At 39.0% G+C, this 24,353-nt stretch overlaps 1 protein-coding gene across 3 annotated transcripts in view; it reads left to right on the forward strand.

The window, feature by feature from the left end:
• gclc (glutamate-cysteine ligase, catalytic subunit) overlaps nucleotides 1-24,353 on the forward strand; it is a 68,033-nt gene that overhangs the window by 28,504 nt on the left and 15,176 nt on the right. For 2 of the 3 annotated variants that reach the window (XM_043679578.1, XM_043679569.1), the window contains exons 5-13: nucleotides 1,865-1,978; nucleotides 4,740-4,798; nucleotides 10,337-10,473; nucleotides 10,556-10,630; nucleotides 13,757-13,873; nucleotides 13,974-14,112; nucleotides 17,556-17,668; nucleotides 18,710-18,802; nucleotides 20,430-20,534. In XM_043679578.1, coding sequence (XP_043535513.1) covers nucleotides 1,865-1,978; nucleotides 4,740-4,798; nucleotides 10,337-10,473; nucleotides 10,556-10,630; nucleotides 13,757-13,873; nucleotides 13,974-14,112; nucleotides 17,556-17,668; nucleotides 18,710-18,802; nucleotides 20,430-20,534 — 952 coding nt within the window. The remainder of the gene's footprint in view (nucleotides 1-1,864; nucleotides 1,979-4,739; nucleotides 4,799-10,336; nucleotides 10,474-10,555; nucleotides 10,631-13,756; nucleotides 13,874-13,973; nucleotides 14,113-17,555; nucleotides 17,669-18,709; nucleotides 18,803-20,429; nucleotides 20,535-24,353) is intronic. The other variant, XM_043679584.1, reaches the window with a different exon arrangement.

Genomic DNA, 24,353 nt, shown 5'->3' on the forward strand with positions numbered 1-24,353 from the left:
TATCTGTATTTACAATTGAATTATCAATAGAATGTAGTTGTACAATGTGGCCTATGGGTGGTGCTGTAGCGCACATTTCAGAAATATTGTCTTAGTTGGATAAACACAAATAATATTCCTGAAGAAGGGCTTATGCCCGAAACGTCGATTCTCCTGCTCCTTGGATGCTGCCTGACCTGCTGTGCTTTTCCAGCAACACATTTTTCAGCACAAATAATAGAATGTCACAGATCTGCTCGTAACAATTGTTATGACACTGGGTAAACTCCTCTGCTAACTAAAACCAGCAACACAGAAGATTCACCCTGTGATGTAATCTGTTAAAATCCAGGATGCAAGGAACTGTCCCAAAAGTCACTTTAAAAATTGACAACTTTAACATTCTCTATTAGGCTTAAAAGAATAACTAACAACTATTTAAAACTGTTTTCTCTCAAACATATCATTTACCTCCCCCCACCCAACAATACTAGCCCAATTTTTAAAAAAATCCTGATTTACAATTTATAGAAAAATAATCCCGTTTCAAAACCAGTCTGCTTTGCTAAGTTTCCTCTGTAGATTCTCTCTCCAGGTCAGTTTTGATGTTTTTTCTGTGTAAACTCCTTCTCCAGACAAGTACCGCTCAGAGCAGCATACATCTGTTGGTCTTTTGGCAGTTTTTTTGCGGCTCTGGCGAACTGTTTAATGTCTGATATTTATATCCCAAAACATTGGATAATTTGATTGGTTTTAATATTATTAAAGTACTAAATTCAAACTTGTTTAGAGTTTGGTATCTTGGGGCTTAATTTAAACTTGACAAGTTTTGAGAAGATTTGTAGCTCAGGTTGAGGTTCTGGATGTAGGTTTGCTCACTGAGCTGGAAGGTTCATTTCCAGACTTTTCATCACCCTACTGAAGATGGTACCTAGTAGGGTGACGAAATGTCTGTAAACAAACCTTCCAGCTCAGCGAGCAAACCTACGTCCATAATTTAAACTTGCTAAATTTGAATTTGTTTTTGTCTTCTGGCAATCCAACTCTAGCTGTTTCGACCAAATGTTAGATTGTTACCTTGTTCCGAACTCTCTGCTTCTCGAAGTCCTTGCTAGCTTTTCAACTCTCTTAAAGGTACAATACACCCATAACTACTTAATACAATGCGAATGTCTGAACAAAGAATTCATATTCAAGTTCATATCTTAGAAACATTGCTGTGGAGATTCTTCAATTGCATACAAACTTTAGCTCTCACTGATCTCTGATCATACAAAATAGGAGCAGAATTAGGTTATTTTACCCCTTCGTGTCTGCACCATCATTCAGTAAGGTAATGGCTGATCTAGGGAGAAGAGTTTGTTTTGCCTGTACTTTTCAGCATGCCCCACATTAACCCTCCACTCATTTTTCAATCAGAAATCTGTTTGACTCTGTTCTAATTTGTCCAATGGTGCACCTTCCACTGCTGTCTATCAAATAGGATTCCAAAGACTAATGATCCTTTTCAGAGAAGAAATTCCTCCTCATCTCTGCCTTAACTGGGAGACTTGTTTTAAAACTGTGCCTCCTAATTTTGATTCCCCATGAAGGGAATATTCTCTCATCTACCATGTAAAGGTCCTCAAATTTTGAATGGTTCAATAAAATTACTCAGTAGATTTTAGAAGAATGAGCAAGGTTCATGTTTATCATACTTAACCTTTTCCTCAACACAACCTGCTTCATCCAAAAAGTCACCCTAGTGAACTGTTTCATGTGTTAAGTGGTTATGATAGGAGCAATACTATCAGTACTACTTGGTGGTAGAGAAGAGAGATTAGATGTTGTTCTGTATGTTTTTGCAAGTTTCTAAATTCATTTGAGGAAAAAAAATATTTTCCAGACTGGGATGTCATCAGTTCACACAACCTGTATATGAGCCGAAACCAGTTGAAAGTGGAGCATCTAAATCACTGTTTTTCCCTGATGAAGCAATTAACAAACATCCAAGGTTTAGGTGAGTTAGCAACTATCCTGATTGTGAACAAAATTGTGGCTATTATTGTAAATGCACTTTTAGTACAATAAGGTGATGTCAATATGTATATAGATCATACTGCATCACAGTGAAGTTTTAATTTGATAGCCTTCCTCCTTGTTTAAGCACTTGTGCAACACAGCACCACTATATGAATGTCTGAGATGGACCTCTGCCACCCACATTTGAAAGTGTGTTTACATATTTTCAATTTCAGTTAAGTTTGTTTAGAGTGCAAAAATTTTATGGCCAAGTGGTTGCCAAGTGATATCAATATTGAGGTAGCTCTGTGAAGACCAAACTGTTTAGTCACCGGTGAATTTTTCCTGTATTGTCAATTCTCAACTTTAAAACTCTGAATTGTTAAGCATGCTTTGGTACTAAACTATCTAGCTTATCTGTTTTCTCTGCATTTCAGTAATACTTTTCTTTTCTAAACAGTGCTGCAGTCTCCCATACCAGGGCAGCTTTCCAATATTTATTAGTCAAGTGTGACTTCTTTTCTAGGCTGTAGTGTGGTGTTCACCTTGCATGAAAGCTCTTGGGCAAAACCATTTTTCTTTTAAAATTTGGTATTACCTGGTATGTGGAGGAAGCATCAATTAGTGCTGAATTATTATTGCTGCTTAAAATTTTGTTTAGTTGTAACAACACTGCTCTACATTACTCTTATGAGGGAAATCCGTGGTGTATTTTTGCACGTCCAGGAAGACTACAGCTTGATGTTGCTTTGGAAAGTTTTAAAATAAACCTTGTTCAGATTTTAAGGGTTATCTAACTGTATTTGGGGGAGCAGTAAATCATAATGGAAAAAGATGTATTGGATATCTAATGTAAGTCATCATTTTGCACAAATTATCTAATCTTACAGGACAGAAGGGCCTGTGTCATTCTGGTGAAGTAATTCCACTCTCCCAATTCTATAATACTCCAAATGTTAGTGTTTTCTCCCCCAAGGATTTCTCCAAACCACCTTTTTGAAGCTTATTATTGAATTTTGCTTCCATTTTGATAGTGCATTTGTGAAACTTTAAAATGTAGTGAGTTCAAATACATTTTTTTGGTTGCAGATCAGTGGAAAGCAAATTCATAAGCTGCTTAAAAAGGTCCTCCAACATTTTTCACATTCTTAACAAATCACCTGTTCCCACTTCAGGCGACTATCTGTGTGGAGTTTGCACATTCTCCCATGTCTGTGTAGGTTTTCTCTCACAATCCAAAGATGTGCAGGTCAGGTGAATTGGCCATGCTAAATTGGCCATAGTGTTAGGTGCATTAGTCAGGGATAAATACAGGTTGGGGAACGGGTTTGGGTGGGTTACTCTTCGGAGGATCAGTGTGGACTTGTTGGGCTGATGGGTCTGTTTTCTTACTGTAGGGAATCTAATTATTTCTGCTTTTTAGATTCCAGGACTGAAATAATTTTTCAGCATCTACTCATAATGTTGACGCCTTTCCTAAATTGTGGTGCATGGAAATAAACACAATACATCTGCAGAGAGCTAACATATTCTGTGTAGAGCTTTAACAGAATTTATTTTTGTATCCTGCCTCTGGACTTCATCAAGATGACTGCTGTGTAGCAGTGCAGCATGTGGGTTCCTGCTTGGAGCTCCCCTGCGCGTCTGCTTTTGCTACAATTCCCTCCTTTCACTGCTTTGTTTGTTTTAGTTTAATTTACTGACCACATATTTAAGGTGAGTTTGCATAGTGGGAAGGGCGAGCCCAATGTGGCAGTGAAAGAGGTCCCCAATGTCGATGGCATCATCCTGAGCGGCGGTGAGAGCAGGAACATGCAGCCCAAAATGGCCAGCGGCAACAACAGGCAACTGCTCCCAAGTTGGAGGCAGTCTGGGGTAGCAAGGTGAGAGTCAATGACCTGCGGCAAGATCAGGAACATGCAGCCCAGGGCAGCAGGTGGTGTGAGCAGGAAAGTGCAGCCCGATACTGCCGGCAGCGAGATCCGGCAGCTGTTCTTGTGTTGGAGGCAGCCCGAGGGGGCAGAAGGTGAACGCCAATAAGCAGCCATAAGGCAAGAGCAGAAGCTGGCTGTAAGGCGGTGAGAGCAGGCAGTCTGGGAGTGGTGAGGACAAGGTCAGGCCCTTATGTGGGGTGAGACACCAGCATGGCTATATGCTTACGGATTTTAGTGTTGACCTTTAACTGTTTTTGTTTTTCTACTTTTTAGCAAGAAAGATTGTCACGTTTAGCTTTTTAACCTTGTTTCCTTATTTTTCTGCTTTATACCTAAGATTTTGTACCTAGGTGCCATAAATGACGATTTGTAAACTTTTCATTGTACTCATGATGACCTATGACAATGAAGTTAATTCGAATACAGTATACATATTCCCACCAATAGCTAATCTGAAGTTGGAAATATCTCTCTGATTTTAAATTGCCATATAAAGCAAATATTATCCTCTTCAATGCATTTTATTGGTCTCTGAATCATTATATTCAAAATATAGTTAATCACAATTGGAATATCTTCAGAGGGGTACAATATCATTGCCTCCTTCAAAGTCTCTATTTGATTGCTTCAAACTGAGTTCACTTTCTTAAATTGTATGCCTTTTGACTCCTGGCTTGCTTTCACTTGAACAGCATTGAAATGAGCTAATTTTTGCACTAGAATTCTATGAAATTCAAAAATACATAGTTCAGGGACTTAGTAATTTATGTACAAATATTTCATGATCCCATTTCAGTTTCATCTTTTTGGATTTGTTTTCTTCAGCACTTTGACAAGGAATATTCGGCACAGGCGTGGAGAAAAGATAGCCATTAATGTCCCAAGTAAGTAAAAATTATTAGACTACTTTGAGGTTTTAAGAGATTCTCTTGCTTGCACTCCTGATTTTTCTTCAGGCTTGTTCTTAAAATTAATTATTTGGTTTGATGCTAAATCAATGGGGCCAACAGCTGTAAAAGATGAGAATGGAGTATCTGTTCTCAACATGCACAAGATGGCTGCTGGAATTTACCCATACACGTGTCTGTGATGTCTGCCGGCTACAAATGGAGATGTATTGTCAGTAGGCATGAATGGAATTGAGGCTTTTGCCTACGGGTAATGGGAAGCATGAGCCCATGTCTGCACTTTCATATGTATAGCTACCAAAAAGCAATTGAATGAAAAGTGTTTGGGCTGTGGGCTGAGAGGAGGGGATTAAGGCTGTTACTTGTATAGTGAGGTCTTTAAACTGTGGGTTCATAGGCAACTGGAGCAGTGTTTGACCTTTTAGTTAAACTCTAATCATTCCAATAGGGAAAATAGCACTTCCTAAGTCCCCTACAAAGTACATTCTGCTTTGGTAACCTGCAAAACAAGGCAGTCATTTGCAGTTACTTTCCCACTGCGTAAAAGTGGTTACTGAGGAAGAGACACCTTTTATGGGACACCTCACGGGTGTGTGATTATTTTTTGTTTCCACCAGCTGGTTTTAGGTGGACAGTTTGCAGCAATTAGTGTGGGAAAAGTTTGTGAGAAGATTTGTAGCTCGGGTGCTCGTTGTTATGGTTCTGTTCGCCGAGTTGGGAATTTGTGTTGCAGACGTTTCGTCCCCTGTCTAGGTGACGTCCTCAGTGCTTGGGAGCCTCCTGTGAAGCGCTTCTGTGATCTTTCCTCCGGCATTTATAGTGGTTTGAATCTGCCGCTTCCGGTTGTCAGTTCCAGCTGTCCGCTGCAGTGGTCGGTATATTGGGTCCAGGTCGATGTGCTTATTGATTTGAATCTGTGGATGAGTGCCATGCCTCTAGGAATTCCCTGGCTGTTCTCTGTTTGTTTGGCTTGTCCTATAATAGTAGTGTTGTCCCAGTCAAATTCGTGTTGCTTGTCATCTGCGTGTGTGGCTACTAATGATAGCTGGTTGTGTCGTTTCGTGGCTAGTTGGTGTTCATGGATGTGGATCATTAGCTGTCTTCCCATTTGTCCTATGTAGTATTTTGTGCAGTCCTTGCATGGGATTTTGTACACTACATTGGTTTTGCTTATGCTGGGTATTGTGTGGGAGGCCAGCTTAGGAGTGCACTGGAATATTAGAATCTAGCACTAAATGAGAATTTCAGCAGCAGATGAGCTAAGGCAGGGGTGAAGTTAATCAGTTTTAGACAAGATACAAATAGGTGGTCTTATTTTATGGTATGAATGTGAGATTAGTTTATCATTGGTTAGGTTTGACACTCCCAGTTGTGAGTTGACTTGAGTTATTAACTGGGGAACACAGGAAAAGTGTGGACAAAAATAATGTCTTCAATTTTCCCTATATGTTGGTGGGGGGTGGGGATCTTTTGCACATCAATCCTGGATGTTAGTTAAGCAGTCTGATTTTTAAAGACAATTGAGGAGTAATAATGTGCTAGAATATAATAGAATAGATCCTGACACCAGTTTACGACACGAGTGAGAAGAGGTGTCATTGCGAGTGATTTTCTTTTTCCCTACCCGAGCTGTGGTTGGTTGGGAGCAGCTCCACCTGGCCTTGGGATGTTAGAGAGAAATTAGACGAGGTTAAAAACGTAGATCTGAAGAGCATGCATATGCTGTATTTGGCCCTTTTGAGTCTGCTTCACCATTCAATATCATCCTGGCTGATCCTCTGTCTCAATGCTGTATTCCCACTTTGTCCCCGTACCTCTTGATATGTTCAATATTGGGCATTTAGCAGTGTCTGTTGTATTTTCTCAATGGTTAGCCTCCACAGCCTTCTATAAATGCAAATTGAATTATTTTGACTGCACTTGTTGAGTACAGAAATGTTTCTTCACTTCATTTCTAAATGGCCTATCTTGTATCCTGAGGCTGTTACCCAGTCCTAGAAAGGTAGGAAAGGGTGAAAGAGTAGCTCTATTAATTAAAGTTTACATTGATACAATGGACATTACCGTAGTTCTGAAAATCAGGATGTAGGATCACTGTATAGAGAGAAATAGTTGTTAGGAAATCACATGGGAATGGTTTGTGAGCTCCCTTTAATAGCAACCAGACTGTAGGACATGGTATACCAGAAGTAGTAGTGGGTTTTATGAAAAAAGTATAGCAATGATCATGTGTGACTTTAATCAAGATACAGATTGGACGAGTCAGAATAACAAAGGTAACCTATATCAAGATGTGTACAGAACAATTTCTTAAAGCAGTATATTTTAGAGCCATTCCAAAAGTAGGCTACACTGGATCTGGTACTGTGTAAAGAACTAGGATTAATTTGTGAACTAAAGATACAGGCATTATATTATAATTTGAATTCCACATTCTGTTTGACGGAAAGAAGAGTGGATTGAAGACCCTTGTTATAAACTAAAATAAGGGCAATAATGAAGGTATGAAGACAGAACTGGCTAAAGTGAATTCGGAAATTGGATTATGGATAAGTCAGTAGACATGCAATGCCATGCATTTTAAGGAGATATGGGTAGTTTTCCGATTTAGCAGTTTGCCTTAAAAGGATCAGTGCTGAGGCTGCAACTATTAACAATTTATGTTAATCATAGAATCTATGCAGTGTGGAAAGAGGCTGTTCAGTCCAAAAAGTCCATACCAACTTTAAAGAGCATCTCACCTAGATTGTCTCCCCTAGCCTATCTCTGTAATTCTGCATTTTCCATTGCTAATCCACCAAATCTACACATTCCTGGACACTACGAGCAATTTGGAGATCATGAGAACTGCAGATACTGGATAGTCAGTGGATTAAGAGTTGAGCTGGAAAACCCACAAGTCAAGCAGCATCAGAGGAGAAGGGGAGTTGACGTTTCAGGTTGAACCTTTCATCAGGACTTTGACAAACGTCTACTGCCCTTTTCTGCTGCTTGACCTGCTGTGCTTTTTCCAGCTCAACTCTTTATCCACTATAGACAGTTTAGCATGGCAAATCCACCTAACCTGCTATCTTTGGACTGTGGGATGAAACTGGAGGACCTGGAGGAAACCCACAGTGACACTGGGAAAATGTGCAAACTCCACAAAGACAGTTGCCCTGGGTCCCTGGTGCTGTGAGGCAGCAGTGCCAACCACTGAGCCGCCAAGCTGTTTAATGATTGAAGGAAGTAAATGCTCTGATTGCTAAATTTGCTGACAAAAGGTAAGTGGGAAAGTAATTCCAGACAGAACATAAGGAGTCTGCAAAGTAATACAGAAAGTTTAGGTGAGTGGGCAAAAACCTTGACAACTAGAATGTAACGTGCGAAATATGAACTTGTGCACTTTGACAAGAAGTATGGAAACAAGGTAAGAAACCGGTTTCCAGGCAGATTTAGGGTGATTTACATATAAATCAGGTGTTTGGAGGGGTTATATCCATTATTAAAAAAGAACAATATAGTGCAGGAATGGGCCATTCTGCCCTCCAAGCCTGTGATTTTGCCCCTTGATACAAAAACTGTGTCTTCACTTACAGGATCTGTATCCCTCAATTCCCTTGCTGTTTCATTTATTTGTCCAGCTGCTGCTTGAATGCTGTTGTTAAGACCATACCACATAGGAGTAGTAATAAGGCCATTCGGCCCATCAAGTCCACTCCACCATTTAATCATGGCTGATGGGCATTTCAATTCCACTTACCCGCACTCTCCCTGTAGCCCTTAATTCCTTGCAAGATCAAGAATTTATTAATCTCTGCCTTGAATCTCTTCCCGGCCTCCACTGCACTCCGTGACAATGAATTCCCCAGGCCCTCATTCTCCGGCTGAAGAAATATCTCCTCATTTCTGTTCTAAATTGACTTCCTTTAATTCTAAGGCTGTGCCCTTTGTGTAGAAAAGTTACCTCTCATGTCTTTTAAACTCTGCTCCCTGTCACCTGCACCTTGAACCTGTGTCCCCCAGTAATTGAACTTTCCACCCTATCCGTGCTATTCACAATCCTATAAATTTTTATCAGGTCGGCCTCACCACCAACCTCCGACATTCTAGGCACTAGTCTATCCAACCTTTTCATAGCTAAAATCCCCCATACCGGGTAATGTTCTGGTAAACATTTTCTGTGCCCTTTCTAAAGCATCCATGTCCTCCTTGTAGATACCTGCTTGACAATGTTGGCTTGAGGCTCAAAATGTTTTATTGGCAAGGATTCATACAATAATATCCGTGTGTTGCTGGCAATATGTTTCATCAGGAGCTCTGGATGTGGGTGCCTGAGGTTGGGGGTAAGAGAAGGGACGTGTGGTTGCACTGGAGTATGTGGAAGAACTAGTGGGCAGGAAGATATTTGTGATTGGTAAAGCTTCTTTTATATTTTTGAGCCGTTTCCGGTGGTGAAATGCAGAATGTGTCACTCAAACACCAAATTGTATTTAGATGCTGTGTGGGACTCTAATCTGTCGGAAGTAAGATTCTGTCTCTTGGACAAGAATACTGTTCAACTGCTTTTCTATCCGTTCCAAACGTATGGCTAGACAGTAGTAGAAAATCAGTAATAATGTTATGCATCATTAATTTCCACCTTGCAGCTAAATCTTTCCTGTCTGAAATTAGATAAAACTTTACCAAATATCATTTTATCTAATCATTTCTTTGAATAAGTTAAGTCTGGTCAGAGCACCAATGCCTTTTATTTTATTGAACTCCCATTGAAAAAAAAATCCAAAATGTGACATTCTACATGTTTTTGTTTTTATTTGATTCAGAAGTTGAGGGAAGTCTGATGCCATGGGTCAGGTTCCTGTAATGTCATCTCAATTCTCCTCTCAATTGTGTGATTCTTTTATGTTCCTGCAGCAGAGAACAGATTTGTTGTAGCAGGGATTCTATGTTTATCTGCCTGCCAAGCAAACAGCAGACTGAGCCAGATTGAGCCTTCAGGAACTCGCTACCTGAACTGTATTTGCATGCTGTTTCTTCACTTCACTAAATTGGGTGTTTCTTAGACATGTCTTATCCAGCAGCTCTCTCTGAATTTTGATAACTTTGAAATTTATGAACAGGTGCTTGTTAATGTCAGCTCTTGAATCAGTCTTAGATGAGTGTTTTTTTTTTACATAGGATTTATTAAAATAAATAATTTCTCATCATGAGCTTTCATGCTGGAGCATGGCAAAAATGACTGACTAGATTTTGATTGAAAGGCAAAAAGCTCTGCCATATTTTCCCCTTCCACCAAACGAAGTGCATTGCAGTCTTTTGTGGCTTATTGCTTGACTAAGATTAGCTAACTCAAATTTAATTTTGTGATGTCTACTTTATATACCTTTTTTAATGTTGCATATAACCCACTAATCCAGCAAGGATCTTCTGAATTCCAAAAATATGGATTTGAACTCAATTTCGGATGTGCATCCAATGGGATGCACATACTCCTTGGGAGTGCTGTCAGATTTAATTTCTTTTCCTTTGCAGTTTATAAGGACAGATGTATTTCCTCTCCTTTTGTTGAAAAATTTGTCAATGATGATGGTGAAACAGCGAGAGCAACAAAACCTGATCATATCTATATGGACGCTATGGGGTTTGGTATGGGCAATTGCTGTCTTCAGGTGAGTGTCCAGTTGCAAGATTTTGTTCATTTAACTTGTCATCTTTTTTGTTTTCTTATGTTTTCTGCCTCTTTTGCAATAGGTGACATTCCAAGCATGTAGCATCTCGGAAGCCAGATATCTGTATGATCAGCTCGCCACAATTTGCCCTATAGTGGTAAGTGCCATAAGACTGTTTGTTTGGTTTGAGTTTAATTCTAAATTTTAATGTTCCTGATAGTCACACTGTTGTTGATAACTGCAAATGTTCTTAATGGGGAGTGTCCTGAAGTACAGTCATAGAAAACCAACTCTAGCAGATGCGTAAACCCAGCATTGCAAATCTTGATACTTGTTTTGAGTTTGAGAGCCTCTGAATAATCTGTATGCAATAAAAACTGGAAGAACCGCAGTTGCTGTAAATCGATCAAAAACAGCAGTTGCTAGAAAAGCTCAGCAGGTTTGGCACCATCTGTGAAGAGAAATCAATTAACACTTCTGGTCGGGTGACTCTTCCACAGAACTGGTAGCAAGGAAAAAGTTGGTTTATATGCAGAAGATAGGGGATAAGGAGTAAACAATAGGTGGTGATAGAGGCCAAAGAGAGAGAAGAACAGTTGGACAGATAAAGGAGTGGATAAGGATTTGGCTCGGAGAGTGAATAGCCATTAATGGAGACTGGTAGTGGCTAACAATAGGTAATGTGTAATGGCAGACTGTGATAACAAGGCCTGGGGCTGTGCGGAGTTGGATGTGAGGACATGAGAGTTTAGACCCTAAATTTATTGAACTATATAGAGTCCTGAGGGCTGCAGGTTCCCCAAATGGAAAATGGTGTTCTTCTAGCTTGCACTGAGCTTTGCTGGAGCACTGCATCAAGCCTGAGCTAGATATTAGTTAGGCAACTGGAAGCTTAGCCATTTTAGCAGATGTTCCACAAAGTGGTCACCCAGCATATGGTTTATTCCCCAATAAAGAGGAGACCACACTGAGCAGCAAATGCAGTAGGCGAGATTGTGTCAAGTGCAAGTAAAGTGCTGCTTCAACCGGAAGGTATGCCTGGAGCTTTGGATACTGAGGAGGAAAATGGGCAGCTGTTGCATCTTCAGCGATTGCATTGGAAAGTGCCATGGTGCTGTGGGAGATTGTTGGGAGTGAAGGAAGAATGGAGTAGTATGTCCCTGCGAAAGGTGGACATGGGATGGGAGGGGAAGGGAATATGTATCTGGTGATTGCATCTCGCTGGTGATGGCGTCTCCCTGGAGGTGGTGGAAATGGCAGCTGTTGATGTTCTGGATGTGAAGAGAAATCAGAGTTAACACTTCTAGTCCGGTGACCCTTCCTCAGAACTGGTAGCTAGGAAAATGGTGGTTTTTATGCAGAAGATAGGGTGGGGGAGGGTGTAAAGGGTAAACAATAGGTTTCTCTTCACAGATGGTGCCAGTCCTGCTGAGCTTTTCCAGCAACTTCTGTTTTTGAATCTGTATGCAATATAGTTCACTGTTGCAATTACCATTTAAATAAATTAGCACCATTCCAATCAATAGTCTTCATATCTGAGCAGTGTGGATCTGGCAGCAGTCAACGGTTTATTTCTTAAAAAGTTAGCAAATTATTTTTTTGTTTTTTGCTTTGCTTTGAGTCTTTAGAATTGATAACTTGAGTTTACATAACTGAAAATTACTGTCAGAATTTCTGTTTCAATAGTCCTCCCAGTTTTTTGTTTGCCCCATTAACTGACTGGGCAAGATATTGACATTCTTGTAGGTACAGCAACCTTGCAGTCTCTTATTCAGCCTTCTCTACTTGCATGAGCTTCAACAAAGAGCTTTAACAAGATGTTTGACTTGTAGATTTGTGTGAACCTGAACTTGTCTGTTATGATTTTATAGAAAGGAAATGCAGTGAAGAGCTTTGACCATAACTTAATTTTCCTTCAAGTTGAAGAATGTTGTAATCTTGATTTTAGTGATGCACCAACTGTTCTTAATGCTATTGGGTGAGAAGAAAATCAAATCCTCAATTGTTTTGGTATAGCACATTGAGGAGTTTATAAATGTTGACTATGTTTCTGGTTTGTCCTCTATCTTCTTGGTGGGAGATAATTGCAAAATATTTTAGTTGCAATAGCTCATACTTAACACTAAGTGGTAGTATAACATCAAGCAAGAACTTGTGTTTTAAATCGATTCCTTCATGCTCTTTGTGTGTCCGATAAAATGATGGAGGTATAGGTACTGTTGGAAATATTCTGGATAAGTGAATGCAATAAGATTAACTTATTGAATCACTTTGTCATGCTGATAAAACTTAACGTAAGTATTGTTCTTGGCTTTTTACTCAACTTTTTATAACTAATATACCTTTTATGAAATGTAAAACCTTAATTTTATTTTTCATTCCTTTGTTTTGTATTACGTCAGCTTTTGTGGAATATCTTAAATATCTTTTCATAGCTTTTTTTAAACAAAACATAACTTTTGGATTCTGACCAGGGGTCAGTATGATATTGTATAGACAAGTAGAGAAGTGTGTTTATTAAAAGTGACTTTAATAGGGAGAACTAATATTTTGATAATTGTCAGGTACTTCCCTTAAGCATTCAAGGTATGTTATGGAAGACTGCACCCTCAATGTGGAGCTATTTCTGATTTCCATCTCTATCAAATGAAAGTCTAAATTAGCCTTAATATTTACTGTTGAACTACGCCAATTCGGTTCAGTTTAATAACATCACTGCTGAAAGTGACGGCCATGTCAACATTAAATGGCAGTTCATGAAAACTGTATTGTTTTACATCTTCTTTTCACAAACGAGCCTCCTCGGTCTTCTGACAAATGTTAGTTATTTGTTTTGTTGATATGCTCAAAACCACTCTTGATGATATCTAACATTTTAATATTCTTGTCTGTTAAAATTTACCTTGTGTAGAAACTAATGAAGTTATTGATTCATGTCTAAATGTGCATGAATGCTAAACCCTAGAAATTGGGTTCTGTGTTTCAATTTGATTAATCCAAACTTCTTCAAAAGTGGACAAGGAGTATTCATAATTGAGGCCATATATCAGAATCTTTAACATTCTTAATACATGGCAGAGCAATAATTAATAACAATTATGACTGACTAACTTAATGTTAACACTTGACTTGATTGTAATATTCAGATGTTTATTTTAATGTATGTAAATAAAATTTGTTATCTTCATTGCATAAAACCAATCGACAGGCAAAAATTATAAAATATTCACTAATGAATTGCAAATTCTTCCCCCAACGCATTTAAATGCAATTTTCCTTCCAGATGGCTTTGAGTGCTGCTTCACCATTTTATAGAGGTTATGTGTCTGACATTGATTGTCGCTGGGGTGTAATTTCAGCCTCTGTAGATGACCGGACCAGGGAAGAAAGAGGTTTGGAGGTAACTAACATGAGAATTCAGAGTTAACATTTTGCTTATTAATCTGCACAGCAGGAACCTTTTGCTGGATAACCTTACACTGTGCTTATTGCATTTGCAGCCTCGCAAGCACAGCAAATACAGGATCAGTAAATCCAGGTATGACTCCATTGATAGTTACCTATCGAAATGTGGTGAAAAATATAATGACCTAGAATTAACAGTCGATGATGAAATCTACAAGCAACTTCGAGAAGGAGGTAATAAAGGATGCATTAAAATAAAATCTGGTATTACATTCTGTCATCTTCCTAAATACGAGTTGCCTTGTGTTGATATGGTGTAATTGCAGGCAATTAAGGCCTTTTATTTTATCGTAGTACAAATGTGATGCTGCCTTTTAACCCATGCAACATTTTTGTAGCAGTTATGTTCCAAGACTTAAATGTACAAGCATGCAAGATATCTACACTCATTTTTCAAGAAGCAATCACAAAGTGTGTTGTCATAGAATCATAGACTCCCTACAGTGGGGAAGCAGGCCATTTGGCCCATCGAGTCTACATTGATTCTTTGAACAACATCCCACCAAGACCCCCACACGCATGCACGCATACAGTAACCCTGCATTTCCCATGGCCAATCCACCTAACCTGCACATCTTTGGACTGTGTGGGAGGAATCCAGAGTACATGGAGGATACCCATGCCAATACATGGAGAATGTGCAAACTCCATACATTTGGTCACTGGAGGCTAGAATCAAACACAGGCTCCTGGTGCTGAGACAGCAATACTAACCACTGAGCTACCATGCCAGGATTTGATTGTCAGTATTTGACTTTTAAAAGCAGAACAGTATCAGTTTGACTCCTCTGCTATCTGAATATTGCTGATTATGTCCTCTTCACAAACTATAATTGTACCCAGTTGAGGTGTAGCAATGAGTTGTTTAACAAATTTCCATGGACTAATCACCATAAAACAATTCCTAATTTTTAATGAACATTCTTTTATAAACCTTTGTCATCCTTCTGCATGTTTTGTGTCCATTACACCGTCAATTTAGTGAGCTTATTTCTATAAGATTTTGCTTGCAATCTCGGCATTAGTTTCTCCCAAATTGCTCTCTTATTTAAAGAAATTTTATTTGGACAGTATGAACTTGTGCAGATTATCTCATTTCCGAGGATGCCTTTGTACAATAGTACTATTAAGGTGGTTGTAAGGATTGAAAGATTTTCAAAAATAATTGCAGTAAAAAAATGGCAGAATACTTTTGTGTTTTTAAAATAGTCTTTTTGAACAGTGGATGGGGATATTTGGTGAATAGCAAGGGAGGCTGGTATTTCATGTAATTTTTATTCTGCATATTTGTGCATCTTTCCACATCCATTGATTGTTCCCCTTCTCCTCCCACGTACCCAAGCAAGCCTACGTGTGCTCACTTCCCCTTGTGCACTTGCTCACTCTTGCTCCCACCTCTTTTGCAATTTCTGCAACAAATGTGAATAATTGAATTAATTAAAACATACAATGGCATCTGAATTTCATCAGTATTCTGTAGTTCAATTTGTCCCCAACTTCTCCTTTTACTTTACCACCTGAATATTGTGTTTGATCTGGACTTTTTCATGTACTTTAAGGTGGTACATCATTCAATCTGCAAAACCTTATACTATAAGTAACTGTCATTCCATTGCTTCACTTGGTCATTACTATTTCTGAAATGTTATAAGTATGGATCATAAGATACAGGAGCAGAATTAGGCCATTCTGCTCCATCAGTCGCTCATGGCTGTTAAGTTTCTCAATCCCATTCTCCTGTGTTCTCCCTGAAACCCTTCATCCCCTTACTAATCACAAACCTGTCTATCTCTGTCTTAAACACACTCAATGACTTGGTCTCCACAGCCTTTTTCAACACTGAGTTTTACAGATTCACCGTCCTATCACAGAAGAAATTTCTCTCCATGTCAATTCTAATGATACGTCACTTCATTCTGAGGCTGTGCCCTTTTTAGATCCTAATTTCTCCTAATAGTGAAAACAACATTTTCTCCAGTGTCCAGGCGCCTCAGATTTTCTGAGTTTCAATCCATTCTCTCTCTCATTTGTCTCAACTGCCAGTCCTGAACTGCTGCTCATATGACAAACCCATCATCCCTGGGATAATTCTTGTAAGCCACCTCTGGAACTCCTCCATTGGCAGAACCTCCTGCAACATGGGGCCCAAAACTGCTCGTGATATTCCAAATGCAATCTGACCAGAGCCTTATACCGCCTAAATTTCTGTTCTTTGTACTCTGGCCCTCTTGAAATGAATGCTAACATTGCATTTGCCCCTCTAACTGCCAGCTGCTCTGTATGTTAATTTTAAGTGAATCCTGAACAAAGAATCCTAAGTCCCTTCGTGCTTCATTTTCAAACCCTTTCTGTATATTAGAAAATAGTCTACACCTCTATTCTTTCCACCAGAGTGCATAACCTCTCACTTTCCCACATTTGTATTCCAATCTTGGAATTTGCTGCTAATTGATTTTCCCAGTTCCCTTTCTCTTTGAAGTCCCTAACTGTAATAGTGCCTTTCTTACATATCTTTTCTATCTCATGACTTATTTTCTTCCCCATATCCTGACTGCTGCTAGGAGGCTTGTATGTAATTCCCATCAGGGTCTTTTTTTTTTCCTTTGCTATCCCTCAACTCTACCAATGCAGATTCTACACCTTCTGACTCTAACCACTTAACACTATTCATTATAATTTTATTTCTCATTGACTGCTGCTAGGAGGCTTGTATGTAATTCCCATCAGGGTCTTTTTTTTTTTTTTGCTATCCCTCAACTCTACCAATGCAGATTCTACACCTTCTGACTCTAACCACTTATCGCTATTCATTATAATTTTATTTCTCATTAACAAAGCAACCCCATTCCCTCTGCCATGTCCTTTTTGATAGGATGCAAATGCTTTGATGTTTAGTTCCCAGCCCTGATCTCCTTGCAGCCTCATCTCTTTGCCCACATTTGTATCTGCCGATTTCAATCTGCACTACAAGTCCATTACCTTGTTTTGTAAGCTGTGTGCATTTTAAGTGCAACACCCTTTAGTCTACAATAACTGGCCCCCTTCTCATAGTTGTCCCTTATTTGCTGTGCCTGAAGTTTGAGACTTTCCATACTGTCTTATTACTTGTTCTGGAAACTTTAACATTTGCTGAACCCTCATCTTGGCCTTCTACCCTCCCTGGTTTAACTGTGCCCCTTTCCCCTAGTAGGACAAGCCAACCAGAGACACGCAAGTGTGTCCCTGGAAGCCTGGTTTTCAATCAAAGGCCATCGACAGACAGAGACCCAGTAGCAGAAAAAACCTGAAAGTGGCACACACTTTGACAGACCAAACCTCTCAAAAAGCCAAGCAGGACAGAACGGCGCTTCATAGAAGTCACTCTGTTACTGAGTATGGTTAAGAAATGTCTGCACGATTACCCAGCAGCTCACTGAGCTAACCAACTACCTCATCGACAACCTGAGCTACAGATCTTCGTGGGAAGCTTGTGTTTTTGCTTAATTAGCCCCTCACTGCACTTACTGTCAGTGGTTGCCAAATATCGGACAAAAAAAACTGTTCATGATCATGTGTTAATCTTAATGCTTGATCTTGTGTACCGAAGAAATATTTTTGAACTTTGAAATGTTTTTCAGGTATTGATCATCTTCTGGCGCAACATATAGCTCATCTTTTTATTCGTGATCCTTTGACACTGTATGCAGAAAAGATAAATCTGGATGATGCAAATGAGTCTGACCACTTTGAGGTAACCTACAATATTAACACTAGCAACATGTTAGGTGATGAGACATCTTTGAATTGCTATGGTTAAACTACTGAGACTGTTCTGTAGGTGACCAGAAGTGCTCAGACTTGAGCCGTTTGCCTTTTACTTGTCCTGGTTTTTACATTGATTTACTTAGTTTTTCATAGCAGATCTAAAACTTTATAGGAATCTAACTTTTGGAAAATCCATTGAACTGTCAAAGCATTGCATCCTGAAAACACTATTCAGCATCCAACCCCAGTACAGCAGTGTTCACCGGTGAGGATATTTAGCATTTTCATGCAGTGAGGAAGCAAAGAGCATTATTGGGGGTGGAAAAAGTGGTGAGCACTAAACCAAGAAATGCTGGCCATGGCATAGGTAATCATTTCAGGTATAACTTGTTTTAAAACAAAGTTGTCCTGTGATTCAACTCTTAAAAAGTATGACCACATAATTTAACACACTCTTTGCGATGTTTAAAGTAAAATATCACTTTGACTATTAATATTAGAGTAGTCCTAGTAAAAGCTTATTTTTTTGGCATTGATTTTGTGCATTAACCAGAAAGAACTCAACTGAAGTTAGATTAGATTACCCACAGTGTGGAAACAGGCCCTTCGGCCTGACAAGACCACACTGACCCTCCACAGAATAACCCACCCAGACCCATTTCTTATACTTACTCCTGACTACTGCACTTAAGACTGTGGACAATTTAGCATGGCCAACTCACCTGACCTGCACATCTTTGGACTGTGGAAGGAAACTGGAGCACCCGGAGGAAATCCAGGCAACACTGGGAGAATGTGCAAACTCCACACAAACCGTCATCTGAGGCATGAATTGAACCCAGGTCCCTGGTGCTGTGAGGCAGCAGTGCTAGCCACTGAGCCACCGAGCCGATCGAGATTCAGTCTTGAGTATTTAATCAGTCAACAGACATCTTGTTGAATAAAATGTTTTGAAAATATCATAGGAATTGTATGTTTTAGGAAAACTAACTTAAAAATAATTCCTTGTGCATATGACTACCTATAGAACATACAATCCACAAATTGGCAAACCATGCGATTCAAGCCACCACCCCCAAATTCTGAAATTGGATGGAGAGTGGAGTTTCGACCTATGGAGGTAAGTGCTGTAATCATAACAAAATAATTGTATTTAGTTTAAATACAGATCATCAAGGCAATTTTCTTGTGTTATACATTATTTTTAAAAAACTCTGGTTCTTTAATGTCCTTGAGGCCCCAGCATTGGGCCCCAGGCATTTCAAGTGAAGGCAACACGTTTTTGAGGCACATGTTGTAGATTCAAATTGAGTGTCACATTTTGCTTCTGTAGCAGTAACAAAATAATATTAGGTAGTTTTGGTTTTGCACTGGAAAAGACATCCAATTAAAAGTCAGTTAGTCTTAATGTAAATAACTACCGGGCAGAGTGCTTACTCCACATTAGAGGTGACCCAGATTGCATTAATGACCATACTATAGATTTTAAGCCTTATTCCATAATTCTGATAGTTGCACGAATCAGAACCCTTTCATAGATAATTGGAGGAACCAGAGATGGGCAAATTGCCAACGTATTTCATTTTTATTTGGATCTCCATTTTGTTTGCTTAGCTGGCAAAAAGAAACAGCTGTTTTATCAGATGCCTTGTAGTATTGACACTCCTATCTATGATTCTTCCCAAATTATTGCTTTATTGGGGGGGTGTTAAGTAATTGAGTACTCTTTGATCAAAGTTTTGGCTATTGTGTCTGCTCCTGTTCATTAGAACAATTGAAAATAATTTCAACTATCCTGCCATCTTCAGAGCTCTCGGGACTTATTTTTATATTTCTGTTGAAGTACCAAGTTATTGAAAATTCTGATCCTCCCAACTCCTCTCTTTATCCTAATTCTCATATACTAGTGTTATTTAACTAGTTGTTACTAGATCTGTCTCATCAACTTGTTCAGATATATACGACTACTTTATCTGAAACTAGACAGGACTTGATCCTAGCCCTCCCACCACCAAAGTGCCTGTATTTCTGAATCAATTACATGCAAAGCCCATCAGGGGCAGTACAATAACAACAAAAGTGAGGATAAGGAAGGGGAGAGTTAAGAGCTGTCAGAGGAAGTGGTAGAAGTGGGTACAATTGCAACATTTAAAAGACTCTTGTACAGATACGTTGATAAGAAAAGTTTTTAGAGGGATATAGACCAAACACAGGTAAATGGAACTAGTTCAGTTTGGCATATCTGGTTGGCATGGATGAGCTGGACTGAAGGGTCTATTTCCATGCTGTATGTCTCTGACTCTATAAATAGTTCTGTGTAACTAGTGTTTTCCGCCAATTAGTTTACTATCTCTGTTGAATTAGTAACCATTAGCTCAAGCCCTCTAAAAGCATTTTATATGGACATCTATCATACTACACTATCAACTCAATGACTTGGACGTATTGAGTATCAGTGTTACTTCCTTTTATAGCTGGCACTGAACCTTAGAATGCATGTGCTCTTTTTTTCTGTCCCCTGGATGAATTATATGTTTTGCTTATTAGGAAATTCTGAATTCCTTCATGTATTGCTGTATCTGCATTGACATTTTCCAACAATAATCCCTGGCATATGTAAATTGCTGCATTACCCCATATTAATAATAACAATGTGCTTATCGCTAGAGTTTCAGGCAAACTGGCATCCCTTAAAAATAAATATAGTTGTTTACAGGAATCTCTTTTTTTTAACATTCCATTTGCAGGTCCAATTGACAGACTTTGAGAATTCTGCATATGTGGTCTTTGTTGTGCTGTTGACCAGAGTAATCCTTTCATACAAGTTGGATTTTCTTATTCCACTCTCAAAAGTAAGTAGTTCCTCCAACATATTGGTCTATAAAGTATATTAATTATATTTATAAGCAAGCACAAGATTATGAACAAACTAGACTCTTGTTAGACTTGTCCGTTTGCATCCAGCATTTTTAAGTGGAAAAAAGCACCTAAGAGATGAGAAAATTGGACAATGACCTACATGCAGCATATCCTGTTACATGTGACATTGTCTTTCTGCAGAGGATTGAATTTTCCTTTGCGAACTGACCAAAGGGGGTGTCTATGCATATTTATTATATTATAATAACAATATAAAATCAGATTATCTTTCAGCATGATAAATGTTATTAGAATTTGCTGCAGCTTAACTGATGGTTGCTTTTATTTTATTTAACCCACCACCTACATAGAATTTAGGATGCATGTTTTAATATTCTCATTCATTTACATAACAGCTGTATGAAGTGTAGCTATCCACTGTCACTATTGGAGAGCTCAGTGATTCAGTTTCTACTGTTTTCTGGGGAAGAATTTTTCAGTCTAACAATCCTTTGGAAACCAGTCCATCTCCATCTTTTAAGAGGTTTTAAAACCTCTTATTTTTAAAATCTGTCTCCCAAACTGCCAGCATATCAGATAAAACAGCTTCTTGGTGTCCCCCTCCTGTCAAGTCCCCTTAACCTTGTATGTTGAAATAAGTTCATCAGTAACAGCTGTGAGGCAAGCAACCTATCCGTGGCAGGACTGTGAGTAATCATCTGCCTGTTACATATGTGTCTGATCAAAGATAGTAAAAAAAGGAAATTGAGAAAGTTTTCTTTGAAGTGCTATTGTTGTCAGTTTCAAGAACATTGATCTATTAGGATTCGGAGAAACATGGTGATGATTCTTCATGTAATTTGGAGATAAATTTGAAGAATGACATTTTTAGGATGTTGAGATACATGATATTGAGGAAGTGCTTTTAATTTGAACTCTGAACTAGAAATGAGGTGAAGAGTTCACAAATAATGAATCTCAAAATTGGAGACCAAATCAACTTTTGCCTGAGTCTTGGAATTGGCAATACTCATTGATTTTTAAAATAAATTGCTTGTATGGTCTATTTCTCTTCAGAATCTGGTTGAATGCAGAGAAAGTACAGATCAAATACTGCTGAAAGTTTTTATGAAAATTGTACATTTTAGAAGGAAAATACAATCAGTTCTGATGTAACACGATAATTCTGTTCTTGTGCAATCTTGCACTGTAAGAAAATCACACAGTAGCCATGCCATTTAAACTAATGGGGATGGAATTGCATTATAACCAATACAGGTAGTGAGAGTTGTGTACTACAAATAATGGTCTAAATTCTTCAATTTGCATTGAAGAAGCACATGTTAAAGCAGAACTGACTGTGGTTAAGATTAAGTTGGGTAAATTAGTTAAATTTTCTTCTCTTGCCAAAGATAATAGAAAAGGTTTTTGGAACTTTCAGAAGCTGAAGGACTCTGGATATTTATCACTCTACATTCAATTGTTCTAATCTGAATTCTATCATGTTTCTATTGTAATTTCTAGGAATGCAGCTTCCATGTTGTGTTGCTTAAATGTGAAATTTTTCAAATGTATTTTTGGCAAGTTTTCAATTCCAAGATACTAGTTGTACCAGTGAATATAAATTTCGCTTCCACTTAGATTCAGCCATTCAGAATATTGAATGACAATCTTCACAGTGAGCAGAATTATGGTGGTCGGTCAGGGTGCACTGGATTACTTAAGCCAAGAGGTGATGTGTTGATGCATTGGTATGTTTTCAGCAGCAACTGAAGTGAGGCATTGGTAATGTCGGGTGTTGGTACAGAATGGGAATGCATGAGTTTATGTCGGGTATGTTCAGACTGATTTCACCTTTCTAAGTGCTTACCAGGGAGATAAATGGAGTTAAGGACAGGAGAGAGAAACTTGTGATTGGGAATAAAAATATTTGTTTCTGTTTTTCCAGTATTTAAGGGTCATTTAAGATACTTTTTAGATATGCACATGAATGTGCAAGGAATGGAGGACAGTGGACCATGGGCAGGCAGAAGGGATTAGTTTAATTTGGCATCATGTTCAGCACAACATTTGTGGTTGAAGGGCCCGTTCCTGTGCTTTGTTCTATTTAATTAGAGAATAAGGCTTAGCAACAGAATTAGGCCGTTTGGCCCACTGTTTTCTACCTTTGAGCCAGAGTCGGAGGGTGGTGAGAGGCCTAAGGGGGCAACATCTTCACGCAGAGGGTGGTACGTGTATGGAATGAGCTGCCAGAGGAAGTGGTGGAGGCTGGTACAATTGCGACTTTTAAAGGCATCTGGGTATATGAATAAGAAGGGTTTGTAGGGATATTGCCCAGGTGCAGGCAGGTGGGACTAGATTGGATTGGGATATCTGTTCGGCATGGATGAGTTGGACCAAAAGGTCTGTTTCATGCTGTACATATCTGACTCTGTGCCTATGTTTTTCAACTCCATTCCCCTGCCTTCTCCTCAGCCTGTGATCCCCTTGCTAATCAAGAATCTCTGAATCCCTGACGTGGCCTCCACAGGAATGAGTTCTACAGATTCAACACCCTCTGGCTGAAAAGATTCCTCCTCGTCCTCGTCCTCCGTCTTCTGCTAGTCTCCTACTAGCAGAAATGTCATCTTCATTATTTTCCAGCCTCTTTCTTTTGTGTTTTTAATCCTAAAACTGTAAAGACAATAGGAGCAGAAATTAGGCCATTCAGCCCATTGGGTCTCCTCTGCCATTCAATTATGACTGAGTTTCTCAACCCCATTCTCCCACTTTCTCCCCATAACCCTTGAACCTCTTGAAGATGTTTTTCCTTCTCTCCAATCTAAAAGGTCTTCATTTTACTCCTAAGGCAGTGCCCTGGGGTCATAGTTTCTCATACCGATGGAAATATCTACTCTGTCCAGGTCATTCTGTATATTTCAATTAATCCCCCTGCCATCCTTCTCCACTCCATAGAGTATAAACAGTGTCCTGAAATGTTCCTCATATGTTAAGCTTTTCTTTCTTGAGAACATTCTCATGAACCTAAAAAAAATCTCCCTACCCTCATCCTTCTATACTCCATTGAGGTGCAGACCAAGAATCAACAGCTTCTCATATGACAGCCCTTCATTCCTGGGATCATTCTTATAAACCTCCTCTGGCCCACCTCTTGCCAGCAAATTCTTTCTTTACAACGTCCAAAACTGTTCTTGAATATTCGGTATGCAGTCTGACCAGAGCCTTTTATATCGCCAGAGCAATATATTTCTGCTCCTGTATTCTAGCACTCTTGAACTGAATGCTAATATTACATTTGCCTATAATTTATCAGTTGTTTATTTGAGAGGGAAACAGTATCTAAAGAGAGATGTTGCTAATATGAGCTATCTGGGAGCCAGGTAGGAAAGTTGGGTAATCAGTTTAATAGGAACAGGGTCAGAAATGGAGGAACTGGTGGATTTAATTGACAAGATCTAGTACATGGGGAAAATCGGAAGAACCTAGAGAATTCAGCATTAAGGTTTGCCATGTTGAGCAGAGGCAGCTGAATGGAGTAACTAAGTCGTTGGTGAGCTCCTAGAGGTTAAAAGGGCAGGGGAAAGTTGTCATTTAAGAGAACTTGTTTCTCTTGACTGAGAACCATGTTCTTAAACATTCTATTGTAATATTCACTTAATATCTAAATGGGCTTCTTAGAATTTTCCCCAGCTAGTTATAAATTGCTAGAATAGAGAAGGATGTTAATCTACGTTCATATTACTGTTTTAATTTATTAGTAGAGTAGAGCAGTGCTTTTGGTAGAGAGCTCTGGCAGATATCTGACAAAAGCT

Source organism: Chiloscyllium plagiosum, chromosome 3 (assembly GCF_004010195.1).
Source record: "Chiloscyllium plagiosum isolate BGI_BamShark_2017 chromosome 3, ASM401019v2, whole genome shotgun sequence".
Taxonomy (NCBI): Eukaryota; Metazoa; Chordata; class Chondrichthyes; order Orectolobiformes; family Hemiscylliidae; genus Chiloscyllium; species Chiloscyllium plagiosum.